The sequence below is a fragment of the Schistocerca nitens genome, chromosome 3 (genome assembly GCF_023898315.1).
Source record: "Schistocerca nitens isolate TAMUIC-IGC-003100 chromosome 3, iqSchNite1.1, whole genome shotgun sequence".
Taxonomy (NCBI): Eukaryota; Metazoa; Arthropoda; class Insecta; order Orthoptera; family Acrididae; genus Schistocerca; species Schistocerca nitens.
In genome coordinates this window covers 50,485,764-50,513,083 of record NC_064616.1, presented here as the reverse complement: position 1 = coordinate 50,513,083, position 27,320 = coordinate 50,485,764, and the positions used below count along the sequence as shown (strand labels likewise).

Sequence of the window (27,320 nt, the reverse complement as noted above, 5' to 3'; positions counted from 1 at the left end):
ATTGTGTGTACACAATTTTTGGTGACAGCTGCTGAGATACCATCAATTCCAGCTGAATATGAATTTTTAACTCTCTGAGGGCTTTTGCAACAACATTTACAGTGACTTTGGTAATGAAAATTGACTCTGAACATGTGTGATATGCCGGCCGCGGTGGTCTCGCGGTTCTAGGCGCGCAGTCCGGAACCGTGCGACTGCTACGGTCGCAGGTTCGAATCCTGCCTCGGGCATGGATGTGTGTGATGTCCTTAGGTTAGTTAGGTTTAAGTAGTTCTAAGTTCTAGGGGACTGATGACCAAAGCAGTTGAGTCCCATAGTGCTCAGAGCCATTTGAACCATTTTGTGTGATATTTTTGGTTTGCTGGTTGGTAGTTTGTGTTAGGATTATTTGTTACTAATTTTTCAGCTATGCTTGTAAGGAATTTGTTGAGAGTTCACCACAAGTTCGGGATTAGATATAGATTCATTGTTGAGTTTGATTTCTATGTTCGTGTGTGTAGCTTTGTTTTCCTGTCTTTCCCTTTTTATAATATTCCATACTGCTTTTACTTTATTGCTGGATCTGTCAATGTACTCATCATTTTACATCCTTTTTGCCTGTCCTATAACCCTTCTTACGATACATGTGTAGTTTTTATAGTATTCTGTTAGTTGGTGGGAGTCACTACTTTGTTTACATAACATGTGAAGTATTCTTTTATATTTGCAAGAGATTTTTATATCTGGTGTAATCCAAGTCTTGTTTCTCTTATTATTATTTATTCTTACTGGTTTTTGTGGAAAATCTATTCAGAGTGGTGGATCATTGTGTCAAGAAATATGTTGAATTTCATGTTGACATCATTGGCTGTGTACATCTCTGTCCACTTTTCTTTACTAAGGAGGGCATTTAGCTTGTTCAAGTTATCTTGAGTGAAAAACCTTCATAAAGGTTTAGGTGGTACTGATTTTGAGGTATCTTTGCTAACATCAACCTTTAGAATGACAGCTTGGTGGTCGCTGAATCCTGCATTGTATACTTCTAATGTTGGGTTAAGTTTATTTCTACTTGCAAAAATTTGATCTAGAGCTGTCTTTGATGTGGGTGTTATTCTAGTGGGCTCGTTTACAAGGCCATGCAGATTACAAGTTTTTGCAATGTTAATCAATGTCTCCCTGTTTCTGTCGTCTGTTCCTATTTCCTTTGGGGTAGGAAGTGGGCTATATTCAACGTGTCATTTTATGAAGATGGCAACCCCACCATGTCCATCCTTTAATCTGGAGTAGTGTTCACACAATTTGAAATTTGGTAGGGAGATTAACTTACCTACATCAGTGCAGAGCCACTGCTGTGCTAGGCATACTACTGAGATATCACTGAGTTCACTGGTCAGCAAAATGCTTAAGTCATCAGTTTTGTTGCTTAAGGATTGGACATTGTGATAATAGATTTTCAAGGTCTGAATGGGGTTTACTCAGGGGGCTTGAAGTCATATTTACTGTGTCACTGAGCTTCAGTTTAAATTGTGTTTATTCCAGATGTGTTGACTTCGAGCAGTTGTTGGTCGTAATTGTGCTCTTGACTGATTAGTTGTGTGCACTAATACTGCTGGTGGTCTTAGCAACCAATGACAACAACTGCATATTGGGCTGCGAAAAACTTAATAATGTTTTAGATTATGATGAGGTTTATTTGCGGCAGTTATGTAATTAATGCATGCTAGTCCTGTTAAACAAGAACCTGCTAGGATAAATGATTTTTTCAGAAGCAGCGATGATGATATCATCCCATTCAGTAATGGCAGAATAGTTTGCAATATTTTCAATTGTTATGGCCTTAGCAGAGTTATCTTATGAGTCAGTTTAAGGAATAACTAGGTGCTACGGGCATTTTAAAACAAAATCAGTCAACATACAGTATCAGAGATGTGAATATAGTTGCAAACCTACTGATATTAACTAATTACACAGTCAGGCAGATCGACAAGCCACGGTGAATTGACTAGTAATGTTTGCCACTTGTTGCAATGGCAAGATGTGCATTTGGACCATACTTCTCTAAAATGCATGTGCATCTTCTCAAAAAAATGTGCCACTTTGTCTGATATAAATCAGAGTATACTCTAAGTTCTCAAGAATTATTAGATTTATTGTAACAATCTGTTTCAGTGGCTCTTTCATGGAAAATTGGACTACAAATATGATTAACTTTAATATAATTCAGCCAAGATTCCATCACTCCTTCCACTTAGATTTCATACGTAGTTATAGGCCAAGTGGACATTTAAATGGTGAGTGACAATGAAACTACTGATCTTGTTTTAAATGTATATTGATACTAACCATTTACATATGAGTTCACTTGGGATGTCTAAACTTCCTATTTTGGATACCACAAGGCTGCCAATGATTTTGTCATTCCATGTATGCCTGTCCAAAGTTATCTCCATCTCAGCCGGTTGGGATCGAGTTTTTTCACTCCTCCTCCAGCTCCTACTCCAGTCAGCTCTTCCTTTTCTATAGAGGGGCACTCATAACATGTTTTCTATGTTAAGGAACCTTCACACGGTCTGTGGGAACGACTAACCAAATAATTGTTTAGCTGTCAAAAGTGATTACCAATTGTAATTTCAAGAACGATACTGGCACTGTGTGCTCCAAACTGCTCAGTTTTGTTGGACAAGCAGCAACACCAACAGCAGCAATGTAGAAAAAGCAGGACATACCATAGTGATAGGTTATTTGAAATAGTAGCAGTTGAAGTACTACTTTTAGTTACAGAGACTTTCAATGCAATAAAATGAGTTTTCTTCAAATGGAACTGTTTGTTATATTTGAAGTTCATTACCAAGTATTAACTGAATAAACTGATGCACTGAATGTCACTCACTGGACACTAGTCTGATTTTTCCCAATCTCATGGACATTACTCACTTTTTAGCAATTTCGACAATGCCGCACCTTCAGCAACTATGACTACTGCATACTGCATCCCATACACTCCTTACCTTTCAACGTCTACTTATCCTGCATACTGGAAAGAGACTTAAAATGAGTTTGGAAATGGATAACTAAGCAGAATAGCTGCAAGTGGATCTGCAGTACCGATTGTATTCATTCAAAACAGCAGCTGACGTCCTATGAACAGCTGTATTAACTTCTTTGGGTAGTCTATTGCGGATAAACAAAACAATAACTATTGAATGAGGTGTTGAAGTTAATCAAACCTTATTTTCACTGGGTCTATTAACATATTACAAGTTTCCGACTATTGTTGGTTCATACTGCTGCTTAGTAAGTACATAAATACTGCTCTTGCTGTGAATGTTCGACATGACTTATGCACTTGGAATAAGTTCCTTATAGTGTGCACATCTGCACTTAGGCTCGAATCATGACACACCATTTTTAATTTCTAAAAATTTCTGTACAATGACACAACACGATTGCTCTCGCTCAAAACGTCCGCCATCCAACACAGCTAAGCCAAGGCTGGTGTCTTATTATGTGACATTCTGCATGCCTTGCTATGACAAAAACTATCTACTGGCTATTCTATTTACTTTTCTGGACTTAATTCCACAAGCTTTTTTTCCCAGCTGGTATTGTTCTAGTAAATTGTATCCTTTCTTTACATACATATGATTTACATAACTTCACTGTATCTGTTTAATTTACTTTTTAGGTTCATTATTTTCATTCCATTATATCTAAGACAACGTTACTTTAAACATTTAAATCTGCCTCCTAGCTGTCTCCACAAATCAGAATGCTCCCTGAAACATTTCCTTATTTGATCACCCTACAGACAACACAGCAATGCTCGACTTTCTATCACAACAATGTGGAATAATTAACTATCAAAAATAAAAGATTGTTTTTTACCTCACTGAATGAGGAATCATTACATGCTGAGGCAAAGAAAATAATGTGGCAATATACTAGAAATCAACACGGTCATTTCCACAGGATATTGAGCTTTCGGTGCAAATGATTTCTTTAAATAACTGAACAGTAAACACAATAAAGACAAAGAAATTTTAAGTGTGACAATGTCTTGTGAAGTCTCCACAGGTCTAAATTTCTAAGTGTCTCATTTTTCTTTCTACTCATAATCTTTTAAAAAGTTTTCCGTTAGATGTTATGCACTTCAGCATAGTTTTTAATAAAAGCTGATATCATGAAGTCTCCAATGACTAAATGAAAATTGTGCTCATGTTATCAACTACTCAATGTAACTTCTGTTAAGAATGAAACATGAGAGAACAGAACTCACAGCTTGAAAAGAAGTAAACATTGCAAGTTAGGTTTTTTCAATGTACTAATTCAAACTCTCACAGCAGACATTAAACAAGAAGTAAAATAAAATAACTCCACAGACACAGTGAAACTAGTTACTTCAGGGAATTATTTATACAGGAGACTTTTTTCCAGAAAAATTGCTTCGTATTTCCATTATATATAACTAAGAGAGAACATGTTTCTTTGTTCATAACTTTTAGTGACTTACCTCTAGATGCCTCCTGATACAAGGTGCTCAGGTGTGTAAAAATATCCCTTGGAACTGAAGATTCATCTGGTAGACATTCAAGAATTATGACTATTTCATCCTGCCCAACAGAGCTCATTCCAATAGTTGAAAAACACCAACATGTCCTATTCACACAGCAGTTCACTGCAAAGTTCAGGTAGAAATAATTAGTGTCAATATTAGAAGACTAGTTGCTCAAAACTAAAAGAAACAGTTTGTATGACTCTGTTTTCTTTTCTGCTATTGTGTAATCTTCCAGTCACCTACCTTATGAAAATATATTTAATATTGCCTATTTGTACTCTTCCTTTAGCACAAAATATGAAAATAATCATTGAAAATGCAAGTCATTACCTTTAATTTTAAAAGGCGTAAAAAAAAGTCTTATTAACAACACAAGCAGTTCCACAGCTGTATTTTTCAAATTGAGTGCTCTTTAACGAGCAGTTTATGAAACATGAATCACATTTCATCAGTAGGCATATTTATATTTTTATCACTGGCAGCACCAACAAAGTCTATAGCAATTACAAATGTCACTTTATAAATGAATAAACTATGTCATGTGGTAAATACTATTACTACAGGCGAAATACCCTCAGACTTTAAGAAGAATATAATAATTCCAATCCTAAAGAATGCAGGTGCTGACAGATGTGAAAATTACCGAACAATCAGTTTAATATGTCACGGATGCAAAATACTAGCGCAAATTCTCTACAGACGAATGGAAAAATTGGTAGAGGCCGACCTCGGGGAAAATCAGTTTGGATTCCGTAGAAATATTGGAACACGTGAGGCAATACTGACCCTACGACTTATCTTAGAAGCTAGATTAAGGAAAGGCAAACATACGTTTCTAGCATTTGTAGACTTAGAGAAAGCTTTTGACAATGTTGACTGGAATACTCTCTTTCAAATTATGAAGGTGGCAGGGGTAAAACACAGGGAGCGAAAAGCTATTTACAATTTTTACAGAAACCAGATGGCAGTTATAAGAGTCGAGGGACATGAAAGGGAAGCAGTGGTTGGGCAGGGAGTGAGACAGGGTTGTAGCCTATCCCCGATGTTATTCAATCTGTATACTGAGCAAGCAGTGAAGGAAACAAAAGAAAAATTTGGAGTAGGTATTAAAATCCATGGAGAAGAAATAAAAACTTTGAGGTTTGCCGATGACATTGTAATTCTGTCAGAGACAGCAAAGGACTTGGAAGAGCAGTTGAACAGAATGGACAGTGTCATGAAAGGAGGGTATAAGATGAACATCAACAAAAGCAAAATGAGAATAATGGAATTTAGTCGAATTAAATCGGGTGATGCTGCAGGAATTAGATTAGGAAATGAGATGCTTAAAGTAGTAAATGAGTATTGCTATTTGGGGAGCAAAATAACTGATGATGGTCGAAGAAGAGGTGATATAAAATGTAGACCAGCAATGGCAAGGAAAGCATTGCTGAAGAAGATAAATTTGTTAACATCAAGTATAGATTTAAGTGTCAGGAAGTCGTTTCAGAAAGTATTTGTATGGAGCGTAGCCATGTATGGAAGTGAAACATGGACGATAAATAGTTTGGACAAGAAGAGAATAGAAGCTTTCGAAATGTGGTGCCACAGAAGAATGCTGAAGATTCGATGGGTATATCACATAACTAATGAGGAGGTATTGAATAGGATTGGGGAGAAGAGAAGTTTGTGGCACAACTTGAATAGAAGAAGGGATCGGTTGGTAGGACATGTTCTGAGGCATCAAGGGGTCACCAATTTAGTATTGGAGGGCAGCGTGGAGGGTAAAAATCACAGAAGGAGACCAAGAGATGAATACACTAAGGAGATTCGGAAGGATGTAGGTTGCAGTAGGTACTGGGAGATGAAGAAGCTTGCACAGGATACAGTAGCATGGAGAGCTGCATCAAACCAGTCTCAGGACTGAAGACAACAACAACAACCTAAAACATTACTAGTGAATTTCATCAGAAATTATTATTATATTACAACCTGACTTTATTGCCATCACGACAGACATTTGACAGGCACACTTGGCAAGCTTACCAACTTATTACTCTTACTCCAGCCAAATGCTATAAAACAAACCATACATAAAAACGGAATTGGTACAATATAACGAGAAGTTACCATTTAGACTTTGAAGTGACTGTGTAGTTGATGTGAAATGGTTAATGGAATTCAGGGTTTCTTCCCAAGATCTTTTCTTGTCCCCTAATATGACACAGTGGACGTTTTCTGTAGAAATTTGAAAATCTCTGTTCAATGGACCAGTGTCTTCTGTGAGGATGAGTTTTCCTATAACTCTACTCCCTAGGCTTATATCAGCAGAACAACATGATGTTGAGCGTTAAGTTTTCGAAGGGAATGGAGGGTATACTTGCCTGAGGTTGCTTGCGATCACGCACTGGCATATAAAAAGTGCACTCGATTACATTCAGTGATGTTTGCACCCCCCCAACACACACACACACACACACACACACACACACACACACACACACACACACACAAACAACAACCACTGATGGTGATTGTTTTTAGCTCAGAGGGAAGCGACACTGGTTAAGAAGAATGTGTGTCACTAGCAAATACGGACATCCTGCCTTTGACCTTGTCTCCACAAAAGTAGTCTATTTCATGCAGATTGTGGCCGCTTACCATAAGTGTGCTTGTATCTTTGAAACAAATCTACTGGAGACACACATAAGGAACTTTCCTGCAGAAGGCTTTCCAATTACTCTACATGGATCATCAACCCATTCCTATTCCACTAAATAATGGTGATCATTTCAGTGATTAGACATGTCTTTGTCCTTCAAATCTGGTGACAAGTCAAAGATGTTGGAGAAAGACACTGAAAGCGGCCCTGGAATGCTCAAAAGTCATTGTGCAATAATGTTGACAATCTGACAGTGGTATCGATGGTTCGCAAAATATATTGAAGGAGACTACAGAGCCTTAAAAATATTGATGTTTGCTCATTATACTGCGCAATATATCATATTGTATAAGGGTAATACAGTACAATACATGGCAGTTCCTGCAGAGACTTTGTGATTTGCAGATGTGTAAACAACTGATAGTGAACAAGAATACATTAGGAAAGACTGATGAAAGGAATCATCTGTTTAAATGCATTTAGGGAGTGGTCAGATTACACACGTAAAACTTATTCAGTAATTAGCTGTAGGAACATTCAACAAAAGTGTTCTAAGTGCAGGGAAATAACATGACAACTGCTTATTTGTTTGTTTCAAAAGTTTAATTATTTATTGCACAATAACAGTGCTACCTGTCTATCCTCTACAGTAATGTATCTTACTCTTTTCAAGTTTATAGATTGCTTCCAGCATTGTTCAAAGTGAAATTCAACATGTATATGACCAGTATCTTTTCTGTGTACACAAGGTGTAATAAGGTTCACCAATTCACTGAAAGATTCCTCATTCATCCTTACAAAATTTCAATAGCCGTCTTACTCTGTTGCAAGGTCTCTTAGCATGATAGTATGGTTATGTATAGACCACCTGCCAAGCCAATCTGTTGCACATCACTGCTGCTTCTTGTTTTTATATCAGCAGCATGTAGTGACTGCAATCACAATAAATGCAAGCTCTATATCATTGAGCACCACCAAGTTCACTATGAAGATGAGAGTTCTAATTGACGCCTCCTAGGCATAACTATTGTGCGATAATATGGAGTATGTGAGGACTCCTTTAGAACTTGCTGGTTGCATGGTATATATGATGTGCTCAACTTTGGACCTTTCTACAACTGAGGCATATGTCTGCTCTGACATTCTTCAACTTCATTTCCTCAGTGCTCGTTTTCCTTTGTCTATACTTTTTTCTTTTACAAAAAAAAAAGTTGTGTGTTCAGGCATGAGGCAGGGAGATTAATGGAGGTCTCCAGTACTCCAAACTGGCAACTGTGGGGATTGCTTTACAGGTATATTCACAAGTGTAGGCTATTTGTGTTAGTGTAACACTATGGACCTTAACAATAATTTTATAAACAGTAAAGGCAAACTACTTCAAAAACATTGATGACTGCACTAATATAAATCCCTTCTGTGCCCCAGCAAAAGATATTTGTTTGGTGGCCTTCAGTTCTTGCATATTTTGGTCTTTAGCAAACACTCTTCATGGTTTCCACACCAACTGAAGCAAAATGGGGCGTTATGTGCAAGGAGTTGATCCAGACTTCCTATTTCCACAAGCTGCTTGGTCTACATGCAATCACAATTTGTCTGAGCTTTTGACAGTTATAGCAACATATGGTATGTCAAGACAAATTCTGTTGCAGTATTCTATTTTTCTCATCTTTGTTGTGTGTTAGTACTAACTAGTGGTCCACGTTCTCCACATTTTCTATCCCCCCCCCCCCCCCCCCCCCGTAGGTCCCTTGGTATTAACATGAACAGCAAGGAAGGCGCAGGACTTGTGATACCTCATGTTCCAACATACAGTGAAACCCCGCATTTTTACTTTTCAAGGGGCTTCCAAAAAATGGTGCAGAACACAGGAAAATGTAAACTGTGGGAAATAACATTTTAAGCTGTAAAAGTTACGCACAGGATGCCCCCCTTATACTTTGTGTACGACATATGTGCATAGAAGGCATCAAAAGAGTTATCATGGACTTGTTTAATATTTAAATAATGAAATACTGCACTAGTTATGTATTTTATCATGCTTAGCATGACGTGTTTCAAAAATTTTTTCTCATTGCCAAGTGCAAACATGTAAATAAGTATTTTGTATGGTGTCTGAATGTGTGTTATTCTACGTCTCTTGCACTGTAGTCGTCTATTTGAGGTTATCTGGTACTGTGCCTCATCAGTTATGTAGAAAACCCCCCCCCCCCCCCCACACACACACACACACACACACACACATACAAACTATCACTCACATTATTTGTTTGCGTAACATCACAAAAAATACATACACAAATGCTGCACTTGACAGCGAGAATAAATTCTCGAAATACGTTTTGCTCAGCATAACAAAATACGTAACCGGCACTGTGTTTAAACTAAAAACATTTGAGCATTGCAAAGTGAAAGATGGTGTCAACTAGCACTCTAAGTGGCCATACACCAAAACACACTAACCATGGTTTGACAAATGTGTCACGATGACCACAACAAATCATGAAACTGCATTTGCACAGTAGAAACAGTTTGGAAATTGTTGTCATGATTCAAACAAACCTAGTTACTCCCATCAGCCATTTTGCCAAGCAGAGCTCGGAAGCAGCGGGAGATATGGCACGAATTGTTCCAACTTTTACACATTTACCAGTTCAAATCCGCTGAGTCAAGTTCTGTGGTGTCAAGAAACTTCACCACGTAATATTTGTAAACACTAACCACGTAATATTTGTAAACACTAACCACATAATATTTGTAAACACTAACCACATAATATTTGTAAACACTAACCACATAATATTTGTAAACACTACTGGATGGTCAACATAATGTCAGTGTCATTTTTTCTCCACAAACATTTTCTTGTAATGTGTAAATCACAGGAAAATTATAAATATGTTGACGCAAAATCAGGTGCAAATTAACATTGTGGCTATAGGAAATTTGACGAGACCTATAAAAAACATTGTAAACAGTGGGAAAATGTCAATTTTGTGAAAGTAAAAGCAGGGTTACACTGTTATTCTTAATAATGGTTGTTGAAGCACATTTAGCATTTATTGTTAAAGAGGATTGACAGCACTGACGGGACTCTAGTTTGGCTGAGGCCCCTAAGAAGGTAGCAGTGATTAATTGCATGTTAGTGCAAATTTTCCTCAAAAACTTGAAGAACGAAAATTAATTATTTGAAATATCATACTGCCGTTTCAACTAGACCATACAATAGCATCATCTGTGAAGCAAGTTAATTGGGTTAGTGTGTGACAATTTGTATGTCTTCTGTATATAGATACTGAATTTATACACAAAATTTAACTCTTTGCAGAACTATATCACCATACTTTTTTCATATATGACGTCAGACAATGCAACCTTACATTTTCAGAAGCTTTACATCACACAAATTCATATTGCACAAACTACCCTGCAATCTCTAAGTAATATCACTGGAGGAAGGAACACAGCAATTAAGTTCAAAAGATTTTTACAGTCAGTATGATAATGTGAAACACTAAAATTGTCTCCAATTTCAACATAATAACTATTTTTATGTGAGGCTACTATTGCAATTGCATTTATAACCATGTATATGTTTGAAGTACTACGTTGTTTCTTGAATTCTTACGAGCAAAATTTTTGTAGGCAAAACATCTCTTACAGCTCTTCCTAACTGCATATTATTTTGTTGACGTTACAATACCTATTTATCAATTGTTTCTATGGGTAACTTCAGAAGACATTCAATTACTCACAATTAACTATTTTTAGCTGAACAAATAGATTCCTGTTGAGAGCAAACGTAACAGGAGGCTCATCTTCATCCTTGAGACGCATTATTAATTTTTCTGTATCCAGTTCTTCATCCAATCGCAGTTCGCCTTTGATGATTGTAGCCAGTGGAGGAAGACCTAGTACAAAAGAAACAACAATCATATTCCAGCTTAACATTTTTTTAAGAAAATTATGTTCATGAAAGTAAAAACTATCACTATTACTTGTGATTTGGAAATGTAAAACTGACACTGTGCTGTATCCCCTATAATGTAAAATACACTGACAGTCCACAAAATAAATCTATGATTTAGAAAGTCAGAAATTTGAAGACACCTAGAAAACCTTTCCAGAGTCAAGGACCAAATCATAAATGAAATATCATCATCTTATCACAAATTCACTTTTGTTTCTAAAACCTACTATGAGTTAAAGAAATAAAGCTTACTGAACAGATGAGGGAGGGAGGGGGAGGGAGAGAGAGAGAGAGAGAGAGAGAGAGAGAGAGAGAGAGAGAGAGAGAGAGAGAGAACCCAGAAGGAATGGGAATCGGTTGAGATGTGATGCACTTGCACCGACACACAAACCTTTAGAGTTTCAGAAAAAATTAGATGATTTATTCAACAGAAGGAACTTCATACATTGACCAAGTCAATAATGTGTTTGTCCACCACTGGCAGTTGTTGGATGTCCTTCTGAGGAATATCATGCCAAATTTGTCCAACTGGTGCGATAAATTGTCAAAATCATAGGTTGGTTCTAGGATGCTACCCATAATTCTCCAAACGTTCTCAACTGGGGAGAGACTCTGAGACCTTGCTGGCTAAGGTAGGATTTGGCAAGAATAAAGACAAGCAGTAGAAACTACCAATTTCCATCGCATTCAGATAATTACTTGGTGTTGTGTGTCTTTCTTTTTTTCTGTGTCTTAGAGTGTATATCATCTCTCAAGTGTTTCTGACACTATCTTCGCCTTCGGTGGGATACTGTGTGTTGCAGACTCACTTTTCCAAACTGAAAAATCACCTTCTAATGCCTGCACTTTCACTCAGATGAACAGCTGTTTACACTCCTCCTCTGGTGCAGACAGGCTGCTGCTGTGAAGCCACAACAGTAGTTTTCACCACCAGCAATACAGCCAACTATTGTTTATAGAATTTTAAGTAACAATATCCTTTAGTTTCATACAAAAACAATGTAATTACTGTAGGAACAATTTACAAGGGTTGAACTAATACTGTACAATTTGTGTGATCAAAGTGGTAGTTTTTACATTTGTGGTGCACATCAAAACATTCTTTAGTGTCCATGCTTATATTACTTTGTTACAAGTATGGTTAAAATAAGTAATATAGTAAATGACAGCCAAGAAAGAATTACACTGATACTATACCCATTAATTTGGGCAAGAATATGAACTACACACAAAACATGCAATTTTTTCCATACCTGTCCTTTTGTTATACATAACAGAGGGCAAAATATTATCTAGACAAATTGCTGAAGTCAGTTTACTGGTAACCACTTTGGCCAGGCTATCACCAAGTTCATTCCCTGGGACCCTGATGTCACCCAGGGTCCAGACAAATATCACTGAGCGTCCACACTGTTCAAGGGCATACAGGGAATCCTGGATAGCAATGACCAAGGGATGGTAAGGGTAGCACTGGTTGAGAGCTGGCAAACTGGTCAAGGATTCGCTACAGATGAGCAAGGACCCACCAGTGCAGGAACAAATATGCTCAACAGAACGAGAGATGGCTATCAACTCACAGTAAAACACTACAGCCACCCGGCAAGGAGCACAGTTCAATATGTCCCGTGAGAGTATAAGCAAAGCATCCATGAACAGCAACCGTCCACCCACCAGTATAGACTACTTCTGAATCCCGGGATGCACCAAGGATGGGGAAAAATTGGCAGCAGAGGGCCTTGGATGAAACGAGTCATTGAGACTTTGTGATACGTAAATGAAACTGGCTGAGGGATGCACCGTGGAGGTGTATGGGAGTGGATCCAGAGGACAGGTGGAAGAGGAAACAACTGAAGTTCAGAGAGCCAGACTGGATGCGGATTGCAATCGTAATCCCTGCCGTTCCAGGAGATTGATTACCGTGTTTGTAAGGAGTAGTCAGTAGTTTGGATGCTTAGGGGAGATGCCAACGTGGGTAGCATAATTGACAAGCTGTTGTTGGCGCCTGATGCTCAATGGCCACGAGTACGCTTTTCACAGGGCTAGTTCAAAAGGCTCCTGTCACAAGTCGAATCCCACAGTGGTGTATCGGATTCAGTATCCACAATGCTAAGGACAATGCTGAACTATATTCCAGACTCCCAAAATAATTGTATCAGTGGTTTGTAAAGCTGCAGAAGGTAGTACGATCTGCACCCCAGCTGGTGTTACTAAGGCAGCAAAGTGTATTTTGCTTAAGCAGGCAAAAATAGGGAATCCAAGTCAATTGAGAATCAAAGACCAGTGCTAACAGGCGATAAGTATCCATCACATTGAGTAGCTGGTTGTTGAGGTGAAGTTCTGTTTGTGGGTGAATAGTATAAGGTCAGTGAATAGTACAATGTCAACAGAAGCGCACGATTTAAGTTTTGGTGGCTGAAAATCGAAAGCGATGGATGACAGCTCATGTCTGTGCCTTTCATATGGCGCTTCATAATTGACATTCAGCAACACCCACACTAGAGGAGCAATAGTACAGGCAAAAGTCATCAGTGTACAAGAAGGTTGATACTAAGGAGCCCACAGCTGCTGCTGATCCATTGTAAAAAGTACAGAGCCCCATGGGACCCCATTCTATTGGATATGGGGGTACTGTGGGAAGCACTAAATTGAACCCGAAACATACACTGCAACAGGAAGTCCTGGATGAAAACCGGAAGTGGATCCCAGAGACCAGACTTTTTTAAGGTAGCAAGGGTGTGGTGTCATAAGCCTTTTGCAGGTCGAAGAAGATGGGCTATAATGTGTTGACATCGAGCAAAAGCTGTTCAGATGTCAGACTCCAGGTAAACCAGATTATCTGTAATGGAATGGCCTTCTGAAAACCATCCTGGGACGGAGTCAGAAGATCCACAGACTAAAGGAGCCAACACATCCGCTGGCTCACCCCACGTTCAAGCAACTTACAGAAAACACTGGACATATTCATTGGGGGATAACTGTCCATCTCTAGATGGTGCTTACCCAGTTTCAGAACTGGAACAATGATGCCTTATCACGATTGTGATGGGAACTTGCCCTTGCCCCGATGGGGTTAAAGATGGCAAGGATATGACACTGACAATCCGCCGGTAGGTGTTTGATCACTTGGTTGTGGATACAGTCCAGCCCTGGGGCTATATCTGGGCAGTGGGCTAGGACACTGACAAATTCCCACTAACTGAATAGCCCATTATATGGCTCCACATGGCATGTAGTAAGAGATTATATATTTCACTCCAACAGCTGTTTTGGAACACGAAATGCAGATTGATAATTCTCTCGCACTGAGGCTCGAGCATAGTGCAGAGCAAAATGTTTGGCGATGGTGTCTGGGTCAGTGCAGACAGTGCCATTTGAGGTAATATCAGGTACACCTGCAGGTGTCTGGTATTCCTAAAGACATCTGATATTAGCTCAAACCTGTGAAGGAGAGATACGTGGTCCTATGGTTAAAACATACCATTCCCAGCAATTCTCACTTCCATCTTTTTATCACATGGCAGACCAGGGCACAGAGCCACTTAAAGGAAATGAGGTGCCCCACAATGGGTGCCACTTATGATGTTGGAGAGCCCACCTACAATCAGCTGCTGAAAGAATGGCTGTAGTTGTATTGTGGACTGGCTAACCGATATCTCCACGTGATGGGGAGCCAAGGTCAGCAGGACAGGTGAAAGCACCCTAGTCGGCAATGTTTAGAGCCCATCTGGTCAGGCATCCAGGGGAGTGATGCTGAGAGAGGCACAGAAAGATCGGGAAGTCGTCACTACCACAAAGGCTATTGTGGAACCTCCAGTGGATGGATGGGAGAAGACAAAGGCTGCAGATGGAAAGGTTAATGGCTGAGAAAGTTCTGTGTACTACACCAAAGTGTGTGGGCATACCAACATTCAAGTGGCCAAGATCCAGTTGGGAGAGTAAATGGTTTCACCCCACAAGGGGTCATGGGTGTTGAAATCACCCAAGATAAGGAAAGGTGGTGGGGGGCAGTTGACAAACCAATACAAACAGTACATCCCGAGACACTTTATCATCGGGAGTGAGGTAAACACTGCAGATGGTAAAATCCTCCAAAGGCGTACTGATAGGCACAAGTTCACTACACACAGTGTCTAGAACATATGTGCAAACTCCGCTTGATACCCTGTCATAGGTCACAGAATTCTTATAAAATCCCCATGAAGGGCTGGCGTCTGAATTGCTAGAAACTCAAGTCTTCTGAAGGGCAATGCAGAAGGCAGGGGAAGTGTTTAACAGATATTGTAACTCAGTCAAGTGATGGAAAAAACCATTCAAAGTCACTGGAGAATAATGTTGTCGACGTACTGTGAGGCCGTGAAGGGACCAAGGGGGCAGGTTATGCCTTAGGGTCACCTGCTGCCACTGGTTGAGGTGTTATGGCATCAATATACATAGGTTCCATGTACCATTGTGTGGTGCGAACTGGGGCCTCAGGGGTCACCGGAATCTCCGTCTCAGCCACAGGGGTGGAAAAGTCAGGATCTGGCGGCACAGGGGCTTCCTTCTCAGAGAATTTCCTTGTTTTTCCTCTCCTTAGAGGATTTCAATGATTGTGAGGGCTTCACTGAATCAGTTTCAGGTAAAGACAATGATCGTGAAGCCCTGCAACCAGCCACCTGTGGCTCCATCAGTCACTGGCTGGTGTCCAGTTGTGGACCAGCAGAAGCCTTGTAAGAAAGTGTCCTGAAGGTTCCCTTCCTGGTGAAAGAAGCCAGACAAAGGTGATTCATCTCCTGCTGGGAGATGGGGACCAATGTCACCAGTGGGTGGGAACCCATCGATCTCAAATTTTGTGTCGGAGAAGCAGCAAGACAGCATATGGGTTCACATTCCACTGGTATACCTTTTTCAGGTGATGAATTGCACTCAAAGGACAAGATGAAGGCACCAGTAGCAACCCTATTGCCCTTTGCCCCCCTACATACATTATGGACAAAGTGCACACCCCATCACTCCAAGTTGGAGTGTAGCTCATCATCAGTTTGTAAGAACAGGTCTCTGTGGAAACTGATGCCCACAACCAAATTTAGACTGTTATGTGGAGTGACAATCACTGGTATGTCACCCATCTTGTTACAATGGAACAGTGCCCGTGACTGGGCAGGGGATGCCATTATGATAAAAACTGACCCACTTTACATTTTAGAGATGGCTGCCACTTCCCCAAACTTGTCATCTAAGTTCCCACGAAGAATAAGGGCTTTGTGGCCAAGAATGAATCATTGTCAATCCTTGTACAAACCAAGTACTGTGAGGAGTATTGCTCCGCTTGCCGCTTAGCCCTATATTCTTCCCACAGCGTAGCCAGGGAAGGGAAAATTTTAGGGTTGCATCTCTCTATGTTGAAAGAGGACTGTCCTTTCATAGAGACTGCTGGGTTTGTATGGCCACTAGCAGGAGATAACTTCATCCGCTTCATTTGCAGCTCATCCACCATGGTGCTACCCACTCCGAACAGGGGCTCTCCCCATGAGCACCACACAGCCTCAGTGCTAAATGCTTGACAACCTCCCTGCCCTCCCCTCCCACAGTGGGATGGCTACCGTGCTGGGTTCTTGGTGTATACCCTGACTGAAGGGAAGAGTGCACACACAGAAAGGCACGAAGGTGGAGCATACACCGCATGGGGGGGGGGGGGGGGCATCCCTGCATGATCTGCACTTCTGGAGAATTTTGAAAATTAGTGGTAGGTCAAACACAACAATGAGGACCATGTGTTTATTTACTGAAAAGTTGCACAATCTGCCAAAAGTAGAAACTCGAGGCTCAATTATAAACCAGGTCCAAGCAGTGCCGGCAACAAAAAAACCATCCGATGGAGCGGTGAGGGGGGAAGGGATATTGGAAGATACGCTTGCAGTATGGAAAGGAAGTAATGTTGCAAAGGCTGCAGCCCCATGGTAGCCACGCACATGCTCACAAGAGTTGTGAGCCCCCTGGGGTGTCTCCTGCAGGGGGAGGCTGCTATGTGTCAGAGGGTAGCATACTACTCTTAATCATTCTGAAGCCACTTTCAACTTAAGAATCTTCTCCTCAAAACCAATATACTGGCACTTTTGCTCCATTGGTGCAGCATATAAGACAATTACACTTCAGCCCAACACTCGATCTGTCTTATGCCACCCGCGAAGTTCTTGGAAAAAGCAATGAAGCCTACAACACTGGGCCACAGAATGGACCCAGTGGACATCCTTTTATGGTCTGCTTCTCTAGCACCCACCCAGGGGTTGGCAGAACAGCCCATCTGTCACTGCAGTAACTCAGCAATTTCTACATTTCAATCCCTTGGGCAGTCAAACAGTACTTAGCACCAAACGCTGTCGAAGGCTCTGCCCATGTCAACCACTGTTTCTGTGACAGACTTGGCATCTGAGGTGTCTGTCATTCTGAGAAACTCTGCACACAGAGCCTTTCAGAAGCCAATCTGCTCAGGCTCTATGCTCCTCAAGTCAGAGGTAAGCGAGATTCTCTTTATAGCTTGGATACAACATTAAACAGGCACCACAGGGCTCAGTACAATTTTGACACCAATGGATCTTTGCCAATCGCTTTCTCGTATATGACAACATTTGCCTTTTTCAAGGAATTTAGTACCTATTTTTGTTTGAGGTAAAGGCTCTCGTGGATCGTACACATTACTTCACGTTCACAGAATGGATAGTCCCAGAGTCTATCTAGCTACTGGAGTGGCGGGGTCGGCAGAATCATCATCAACCAAATCTTTGCAGCTACAGCATGTGAAAGTGCACTGTTTTCTGTAGCAAGTGACCATTGCTGCCATATTAACCTGGTCATTGTCTTGGATTCTTGTGTGACACACCAACCAGCAAACTGATACTTCCTTCCCTTGACAATGCATTATATGACAAATGTATTGTTTATTTTATACTATTTCATCTGCTGCATGTAAATGCCAAATGCCCTCCGAGGGGCAACTACGGAATCAGGGCAGATTGAATGAGCATTACTGCATCATTTGTTTAAGTATTATTAACTCCTGTCTCTCAGTAAATTTACACTGATCATTACAATTTTTATAATCATTTATTCATGATAATATGCAACATATTTAGTGATGTCATTTAGACGCAAGTTTATAAATGATAGACATTTTAGTTTTGTTCATAATCAAGACTCTAAAACATCACTCCACAAGTTGATTATATCATCAAATACACAAATTAGGAATAGGGTCACAAATGAGCAACCAATCAGAAAGTAACTTTAGTAATCAATTCAAAAACCAAACTGCAACTTCATGTGAGAATCCCAAAGGTATCAATGTGCACATTGAGGCATAGCAAAGTATCATAGTAAGACAGTATACTGACTTCAGAGAACTTTCCTGGTGCCAAATATTTCCGGAAGAGAAAATTCACACAGAATCCTTCTTCTTCTATTACTCTTTTGATAAAATTTGGGACTCAAACCTGGATTTACTGCTTCTCATGAGCAGCTGCCTCAGCCACTACAGCAGACAAATATGTCTGACAGAATAGATACCACTCAGATATACACATTTCTGAAAGAGAGGGTAATGGCTCCTGGATTTTGTTTCTGTGCTAGTGCAGAAATGTCATCCCAACTCCTACAGGTATCAGGTTTTGCGAGCAGTGAGTTTATTGGATGAGAGACATTGCCTTGTAGTGTGCAGTAAGCTGGAAATTTGAGTTGGTAGGGGCCGTATCTGGATGGCCCAAGTTTTTAAGGCAACCACTCATGAGAAGCAGTAAATCTGGATTTGAGTCCCAGTCCAGTATAAATTTTCAACTTTTGTCATTGCATTACCACCATGCACTAAGCAGGTAGCCATTACAATTTCTCGCCCATTCCTTCCCTTTCCTACATTTCATGTGTCTGAATAACCCACATTCTGAAATATGCCTCTTATGGTATTTTTTGGATAATCACAAAAAAGATTTAGCACAGAAGACTGGCACTGTTCACTGACCTGCTTTTTGCAACTGTATTTCCCTTCAAGAGAAACAGAAACTGGTTTCAGAGGTTCTACTGGAAAAGAATATTTTTTGAATCTAATCTGTGCTCTAAACGTCTTTCAATAGCAGTAATGCACAAAAACTTTGATGCCATTAAATAACTGATTCATAATATTACTACCAAGTGTGAGTTTTCAGTAACATTGAGTGATGTGCCTAACGTTATAACAATCACCGATATAACAATCACCGATATAACAATCACCAATGTAACTAGCAGGTCAGGTAACAGATATTACATGAATTGTTTCTAAAGGACAATGATGATGGCTTCTGTTGAGATGTCTGACAGTGTATTCTTTATAGTCCATTCAAAACTATGTGGTTAAAAACATGTATGACAGTTAAAATATTGCTAAAGGCCCACAACACACACACACACACACACACACACACACACACACACACACACACACACAGTGCATGCGTACGTGCATTAAAAATTCAAGAAAACAATTCCTTTTTTAAATATACACAATATTCAAAAAGAGAAAAACTAAATACATTACTACAATCATCGCTGCAGTTCTTATATCTAGGTAATACACCACATTTTAATAAGCATAGTACAATAATCTTCTCATTAGTTAACAAAGGGTAGGCCATAATTCCATCATGTTTATAGTTGCTCTAATGTGATTATGACACATTCCTTTGAAGTGTGTCAGCACACTAAAGTGTGTATGCCACTGTCAGGAAGGTCTCCCGTGGGAATAAAATGAAATATGTCTGAAGACAACATGAATCCTGGCAGTCCAAAGCTACTCTGCCCCAGCCCAGCAATAGGAGTGGTAAACTTCGGCTAGACAGCTTCACCTTCATTTCTGGCCATTTCTCCTCCCAATGATATACAATGGCCAGGCTCAACAGAAAATTGATATCTTAAGTGAGAACTGCATATTCTTTAATTTTGTGTTCCTTGATACTCTCCAATGTCTGTTTACTTGTTTCTCTGGAAGAAAGCCTAAGTTTACCATCCTGTCAAGAGAGACCATATATCTGTTCAGTGGGCCAAGATTGGGGAATCAAATAGGTCATGGGCTACCAGAAGGAACCATTCCAATAATATCCTGAAGGGCATTTAAGAAACAATGCTAACTTACATTTGGAAGAATAGCGTTTGAATCTGACTCCTTCAGTGTCTAATGTCCTTCAATTCAGCAGAATGGGTTGTCCTTTCCTATTATTAAAGGAGAATGGAGCAGGATAAAGGAGCCCTATGTGTATTGGGAAATTTATATTGGTTGTGTATACTTGGTGAAGTACTTTGATGGTGTTAGGGATGGCGGAGCGGATAAGGAACTCTACCGTACTCTGCACTAAATACTTTAACTTCCTCTAGGAGTTGAATTCTAAAGACACTGGAAGGAAAACTATTGAACAACCAATGGACTCATCCTGCCTCATCCTACCAATATGCATAGAGTATCAGAACTATTTGGGACCAGATTCCCGACAACAAAACCAGGAAAAATGTCCATATAACCATATGGCTATCAACACTTTTTTCGGATTATTAATGAAATAATTGTTTACAAAGCTGTCAAGTTAGGAACTTATCACAAATGTTTAAAATGTCCTCCTCTTGCTTCTAAACATGTACTTATCAGCTCATGGACTCACTACTTTTTTTTATCATTCTCAAAAAGTGCCGAGTGGTTTTGCAGACTTCCTTGACTAAATGATGAAGTGTGTGTACATTATAAATGTCTGTTGCAGAAAATGTATGACTGATATGTGCTTCAGTTTCATCCTGCATAACCCATAAGCTGCTTCAAAGGAGTATGTCTGGTAGAGTGTTCCAAATAAAGTCTTTGTAGTGAATAGAGAGCACAAGCAGAACATTATGAGAGAACATACGGACCTACCAGACACTAAGGTATATTTCCACTCAACATATTAAATTCTAGCTGGTGTCTTGCCTAAACTGTACCATGATGATTTTCTTCTGCTCACAAATGCTGGGTGTGAAAGTTTGCTATTCCATATCTTCCAAATGTTCTCTCAGCCATACACAAGACTGGAGGTACAACAACCGAATATCAGTTTATGTAATAAACTAACGATCAAAGTTCTCTCTCCTGTGGGTGGTGACTGGCTAGCAAAATACCACATTGATGGTGGTGATAATGAACTGCCCTTGACGTATCCTCCATGCAGTGCACTGAGATGTATCACACACCTCAACCACTTGGAGCGACTTCAGTAGCTTGCATAATGTGTTCTTCCCAGTCGGAGATCTCGCGGAATCTTTGTCTATCTGTATCCAATGCTTGTGGAGCTACTGATTCTCACTCAGGAACCCAATGATAATAAGAAGAAATAGTTGGATGGCTTGCCTGTTAGTAAATACATTCCTATACACACAGTCCTGTACCATCTGCACTGCTGTGCAGAAGTCATATCTTTCTGCTCACACAATTAATGTCCTGACATGGTTAACTGTAAAACTTATTGCTTACTCAGTAACCTACTACTACAATACAGTCATGTAAAGTGTTCAAGAGAAATAACTTCAAATTTAAACAAATATCAGTTTCAAACATTTCAAAAGCAACACATTGTCACAGATTATACAATGAGTGCATCATCAGATCATTTGTATCACTAATGTCACTTGTTTATCTAACTAAATTAATGTTCATTATTGGCTACCAGCTAAGTTGTAGGATTTACTCAAAGTGTGTTGAATATTAACTTATTAATAACTCGAAAACAAAGAATTTTCAGAGATATTTTTACATGAAGATTTCACTGTTGTTTTAATGTGAGAAACACACTTCAAAAGTTTGTTAAGTTATTGCTGGTACACCCTGTGTACTACATTAATATCATGGTTCTTATCTAAAACAGTACATAATACTGAGTTACAACAGTTGATATGCTTTCTCTCTCAAATTTTTAAACACTTTTCTACTCAAATTTTGGCAAAAATTTTCAATATTTGCTATAATAATTCCCAAAAGACAATACTTCATATGAAGACCAGGAAACTTTATTCCTTACAGATGATTCATATTGAGTGTTCGCAATGATAAAACTTGCAGGTGCTCAAGGAGTACAGAGACCAGTAATAGAGTAGATGGTAAATGCACATGCAAATTTACTCATTATGCACCATATGTACAATTTTTTTAAGTACAATGACCTAATAGAACCATAACAGTGAATCCATATTTCAAGAACAGGGTCATACCAAGGCCTTGTACACAGAGAAGTGTCAAGTTTAACATAGTGTTGCATTGCAGCTAATTTACTTGGCATGGCTGAATAAAAAATTGGCACTACCACAGGTAATGCGAGAGCCTCATGGAAGCAGGTCAGGAGCAACCTGGTGATACAACAAGTACTGTCATCAAAGCATCAAGCAGTTACCACACAGCCTGGCCAAGCAGATGGACCAGAGGTGTAATATCACTGATGCAGTAGAAAGGCAGAGCAGCTGTGGTGTCAATGACCTGATTTGTCAGTGTCTGAATTGTTGCTCTGTTGTGACTTACACGAATCGTATCGACGCCTCATCAAAATGAGGACTGGTTGAGGCTTATTTTAGACAGTAAGAGTCTGACACCAACCAGTTCTGAGCTGGAGGGAATGGGGAAATGAGAGGGGGGGGGGGGTCTGGTTTACAAGTCTGGATGGATCAACTAGATGCCACTGCTAGACTCTGTCAGTTTTACGTGTGGCCCCGCTGTTCGTGACATTGCTGCTGCTGCTGCTGCTGCTGACATAGTACTCTCGAACTGGTGGCCACCTGCTGGCCTACTTCAACCCCTGCTGGCCTCCAATGCTGTTCATCTACAGCTCGAGCCTGAGACTAAAAACAGGTCAGTCACCATAGGCAAACTCCTTGTTGTCCACCTCCCCTAGCATGGGCAGGCACTACTGCTGAGAGGCATCTCCTCCACACGGAGTGATACTGTGTGCCCAACTTACCATGCCCGAATCTCATGGCTGCCTCTAGCCTGTGTGGCTGCTATTGTGAACCACTGTCTGCTGCTGAAATCAGTGTCCTTGCCGAGTTTCCACTGTCACCACTTCACTAGCTGAGCGACACCGCTAGCAGCCAGAAATGACAAGCTACTCACTGGTAGCAGCACCTTCTTGCCAGCAGTGTACAGCTTATGCTTTGTGGTGATGACTTTTTGAGTATCGTCACGACTGTTGTAGTTTGCTGAGCAATAAATCAATGTTTTAACAATGTTTTTTTCATGACAAAATGTCAGATGACAACCAGGCATTCACTCGCCACTCCACCACTGCCCCACCCTACCCAGGGTGAACTACCGGCTTCCTGACCTCTTGACAACCCAGTTCCATCCTCCACTGTAAAGGCCACCTACCCCCAGCCTCTACAGTGGCACTGATGTTGAGGTAACGAGAAACGGGACACTAACTCATATTTGACAAAGCTCGAGAAGGAAACTAGTCTACGTCTTGTTGAAGAAGCCGTTTTTGCATTAACATCGTGAGAGAATTTTTTTATGTAGATATGTTTTTACAATTGAGGTCAATACTGTGTAGTCAATAGTGTTATTCTGTTAGTTTGGTTACCTGTGATACAACCAATAGTACAGGTACAGACAGCAGCTTGCTGCAACTGCAACCCACAGCCAACATTACCACAAGAGATCATATACAAGGGTTGGAACTTAGATAGTGGCAACTATTTATTCGCAACCAATACAAAAGAGTTACATGTTTGCACATGTTATTGCCTGTCAAAGTAGTCACCGGCCTTGTGTAGAGTGCGTTATCAGTGATGTGGAAGGCTTAGCATACCAATAGCAGAGCCTGTTCTGTTGATGGTGCGAATGGAGCGGTCTACTGCCTGTCGAATCTCTGGAGAACAGTTCTGAAGCGAATGCCACGAAGTGGTTCCTCCATCTTCGGAATCAAGTAAAAAGTCACAAGGACTTCAGTCCAGAGGGTATGGTGAATGGTACAGGACTTCCCAGTCCCATCGATCGAACAGAGCAGCCATACCTAGGGCTGAATGCGCCCATGCATTGTCGTGCAAAATGATGGGTGGGTTGCGCAGAAAGTGTCGCCGCTTCTTTTGCAAAGCTGGTTGCAGGTGATACTCCAAAAACAGACAGTAATACTGTGAATTGATGGTCTGCCGTGGAGGAACGTAATGCGTTAGGATAACATCATCACAGTCGTACACGAGAATTACCATAACTTTACACCACTCCACTTGCACCATCAATAGAATAGGCTCTGCTAATGGTATACTACGCCTTCCACATCGCTGGCAATGGGTTCTACACAAAACTGGTAACTACTTTGAAGGACAGCAACAGGTGCAAACATGTATCTCTTTTCTATCGGTTGTGAATAAATAGTTGCCACTATTTAAGTTCCAACCCTCCTACAAACAGGCCGACAATAACAAGAACAGCCCAAGCTGTTTTCAAACAATCTCTCTGCTACCACCATGGCACTGTGTGGCACCATCCTTGCCACTGGCGCCATGTATGTCACAGTACACTTACTTAAATTTATTTAAATGAACAGTAACCATCTCAAAAATATTTCAAAGTAATGAAACTTTTGATTTCAGTTCAAGATTATAATCTGCCTAACAGTTAGTAACAGTTCAAGATTATAATCTGCCTAACAGTTACTAAAACAATCAACATAACTCACTATTTCTTTTGATCAAAAGACGCAAATATCGTAGGAGCATGAAAATCACTGTGTGTGCAGTAACCAAATTTATTTGATCTCAGTCACAGCTCAGACATTTATTTCCAGTTTTCAAAAACTTGGCATTGTCCATTCCATCTACTAGATGAGGAAATAGCTTTGTATTTTTTAAATTCAAGTGCCCTAAGCATTAAGCCATACGAGGTGTGTTTGAAAAGTCCATGCAAAAATAAAAACTACTTATGTGTTTGGGGTAAACCTTTTTTATATTTCGACATAGTCTCCTTTTAGACTTATACACTTTGTCCAACACTGTTCTATTTTGTTGATACCTTCTGAATAATAGGAATTGACCAAGTCTGCAAAATAGTTATTAGTTGCTGCAATCACCTCCTCGTTTGAATAAAATCTTTGTCCCGCCAGCTATTTCTTAAAATTGGGGAACAAATAGTAGTCTGAGGGAGCCAAGTCTGGAGAATATGGGGGGATGTGAAATGAGTTGGAATCCTATTTCCATTAATTTGCGACCACAACTACTGAGGTGTGTGCTGGTGCATTGTCATGATGGAAAAGGACTTTTTCGGTCCGATCGCTGGCGTTTTTCTTGCAGCTAGGTCTTCAAACAGTCCAATAACGATGAATAATATGCACCTGTAATAGTTTTACCCTTTTCCAGATAGTCGATGAAGATTATCTCTTGAGAATCCCAAAAGACAATCGCCAAAACCTTTCTGGCCGAAGGACTGGTCTTCGTCTTTTTTCGTGCAGATTCTCCCTTGGTAAACCATTGTTTAGATTGTTGTTTGGTCTCAGGAGTATAGTAATGTATCCATGTTTCATCCACAGTGACAAAACGACACTTAAAGTCCTGCGGATTCTTCCTGAACAGTGCAAACCATCCTTGCAAAACTTCACATCATTCCGTTTTTGGTCAAGCGTGAGCAATCGCGGAACCCATCTTGCGGATGGCTTTCTCATGTCCAAATTTTTATGCAAAATATTGTGGTGTCACCGCCAGACACCACACTTGCTAGGTGGTAGCCTTTAAATCGGCCGCGGTCCGTTAGTATACGTCGGACCCGCGTGTCGCCACTATAGCCAACTTTGCTAGCGATGGTTCACTGTCTACATACGCTCTCATTTGCAGAAACGACAGTTTAGCACAGCCTTCAGCTACGTCATTTGCTACGACCTAGCAAGGCGCCATATTCAGTTACTATATGTCTTCTGAACAGATAATATTGTGAATCATGTACCTTCAAGAGCGACGTTCATCATTAATGGATTAAAGTTAAGTATCAAACTAATTACGTCCGCTTTCTGAATTCTAATTCCTTGTCATGTTCCAGACCTCACGTCAGTATAGTTCTTCCCTCCTCACGCCTGCCTGCGTGAGCTAAAACGTGTGCATTTCGGCCTCCTCTTGTAACACGGTGTTGGCTCTTCTGCCAACACAACAAATATTATGTACCCATTCATTCGAGATGCCCACAGCACTAGCAATCTCACACACCTATACTCTTCTGCCATCCATCACCATATCATGGATTTTATCAATAATTTCTGGAGTCATAGCCCCCACAGGGCGTCCGGAACATTCAGTATCAATTGTACCCATATGACCACTCCGAAAATTTTGAAACCACTTATAAACTGTTCTAATCGAAGGTGTGGAGTCACCGTAATGTTTATCAAGCTTCTCTTTAGTTTCCTGAGGCATTTTGCCTTTCATAAACTAATGTTTAATCACCACACGAAATTCTTCTTCATCCATTTTTTGACAATCACTCGACTTCCTTGATTCACACGAATGACAAACACAAAGAAATAGACCAATATGGTTGAAACTTGGTGTGAGTTCTTTCCAAAGATGCTACTAATTAAACATGACCTCGATACGCGCCAGTGATACCACCTCTCGGACTTTCCAAACGCCCCTCATAAGCCTGTGTCATCACATGCTGAAACAGACAGTCAACATAGCACTCTGGACTTCCTATTGTTTGATTCCTTTATTTAATTAGTTATTTCAACATCATAATGTACAATCGCGAATCCCTTATGTGAATTTTATCACTTTTTAAACAGAGCCCACAGAATTTTCACAAATAATGTTAAAACCAAACTAGCAAGTGTCATAAAATAAGTCCTAGTATCAGAAGTACATCTTTTACTCTAATTTGAAATTTCTTTCCACAAACAGTGATATCAGCATCAACTCTTGTCAATTTTCAAAAAGTGCTAATTTTATCAATATTAATTTTTCTAATCTCCTCACATTTGTTAAATAAATTAGAGAGACAAGAAAGGAAAACCCTCCATTTTCCATTTCTTTCTTATGAATTTGTCACAACATTGGGAGAGTTATTACTTTTATGATACTACGATAATTCTGCTCTGCATTGCTCTCTAACAGCACCTAGTTTCCTGCATCCATAGAAAATGTGTTTCAAATGATCTTAATAGTTTGCAACAACCATACTCTGAGAC

The 27,320-nt window shown here is 40.1% G+C and overlaps 1 protein-coding gene across 1 annotated transcript in view; it reads right to left on the bottom strand.

Annotated features, from left to right (window-relative positions):
* LOC126248002 (zinc finger FYVE domain-containing protein 9) overlaps nt 1–27,320 on the bottom strand; it is a 383,986-nt gene that overhangs the window by 133,964 nt on the left and 222,702 nt on the right. Inside the window, exons 9-10 of the mRNA XM_049948584.1 lie at nt 10,928–11,083; nt 4,490–4,654 (exon numbers count right to left, since the gene is read on the bottom strand). Coding sequence (XP_049804541.1) covers nt 4,490–4,654; nt 10,928–11,083 — 321 coding nt within the window. The remainder of the gene's footprint in view (nt 1–4,489; nt 4,655–10,927; nt 11,084–27,320) is intronic.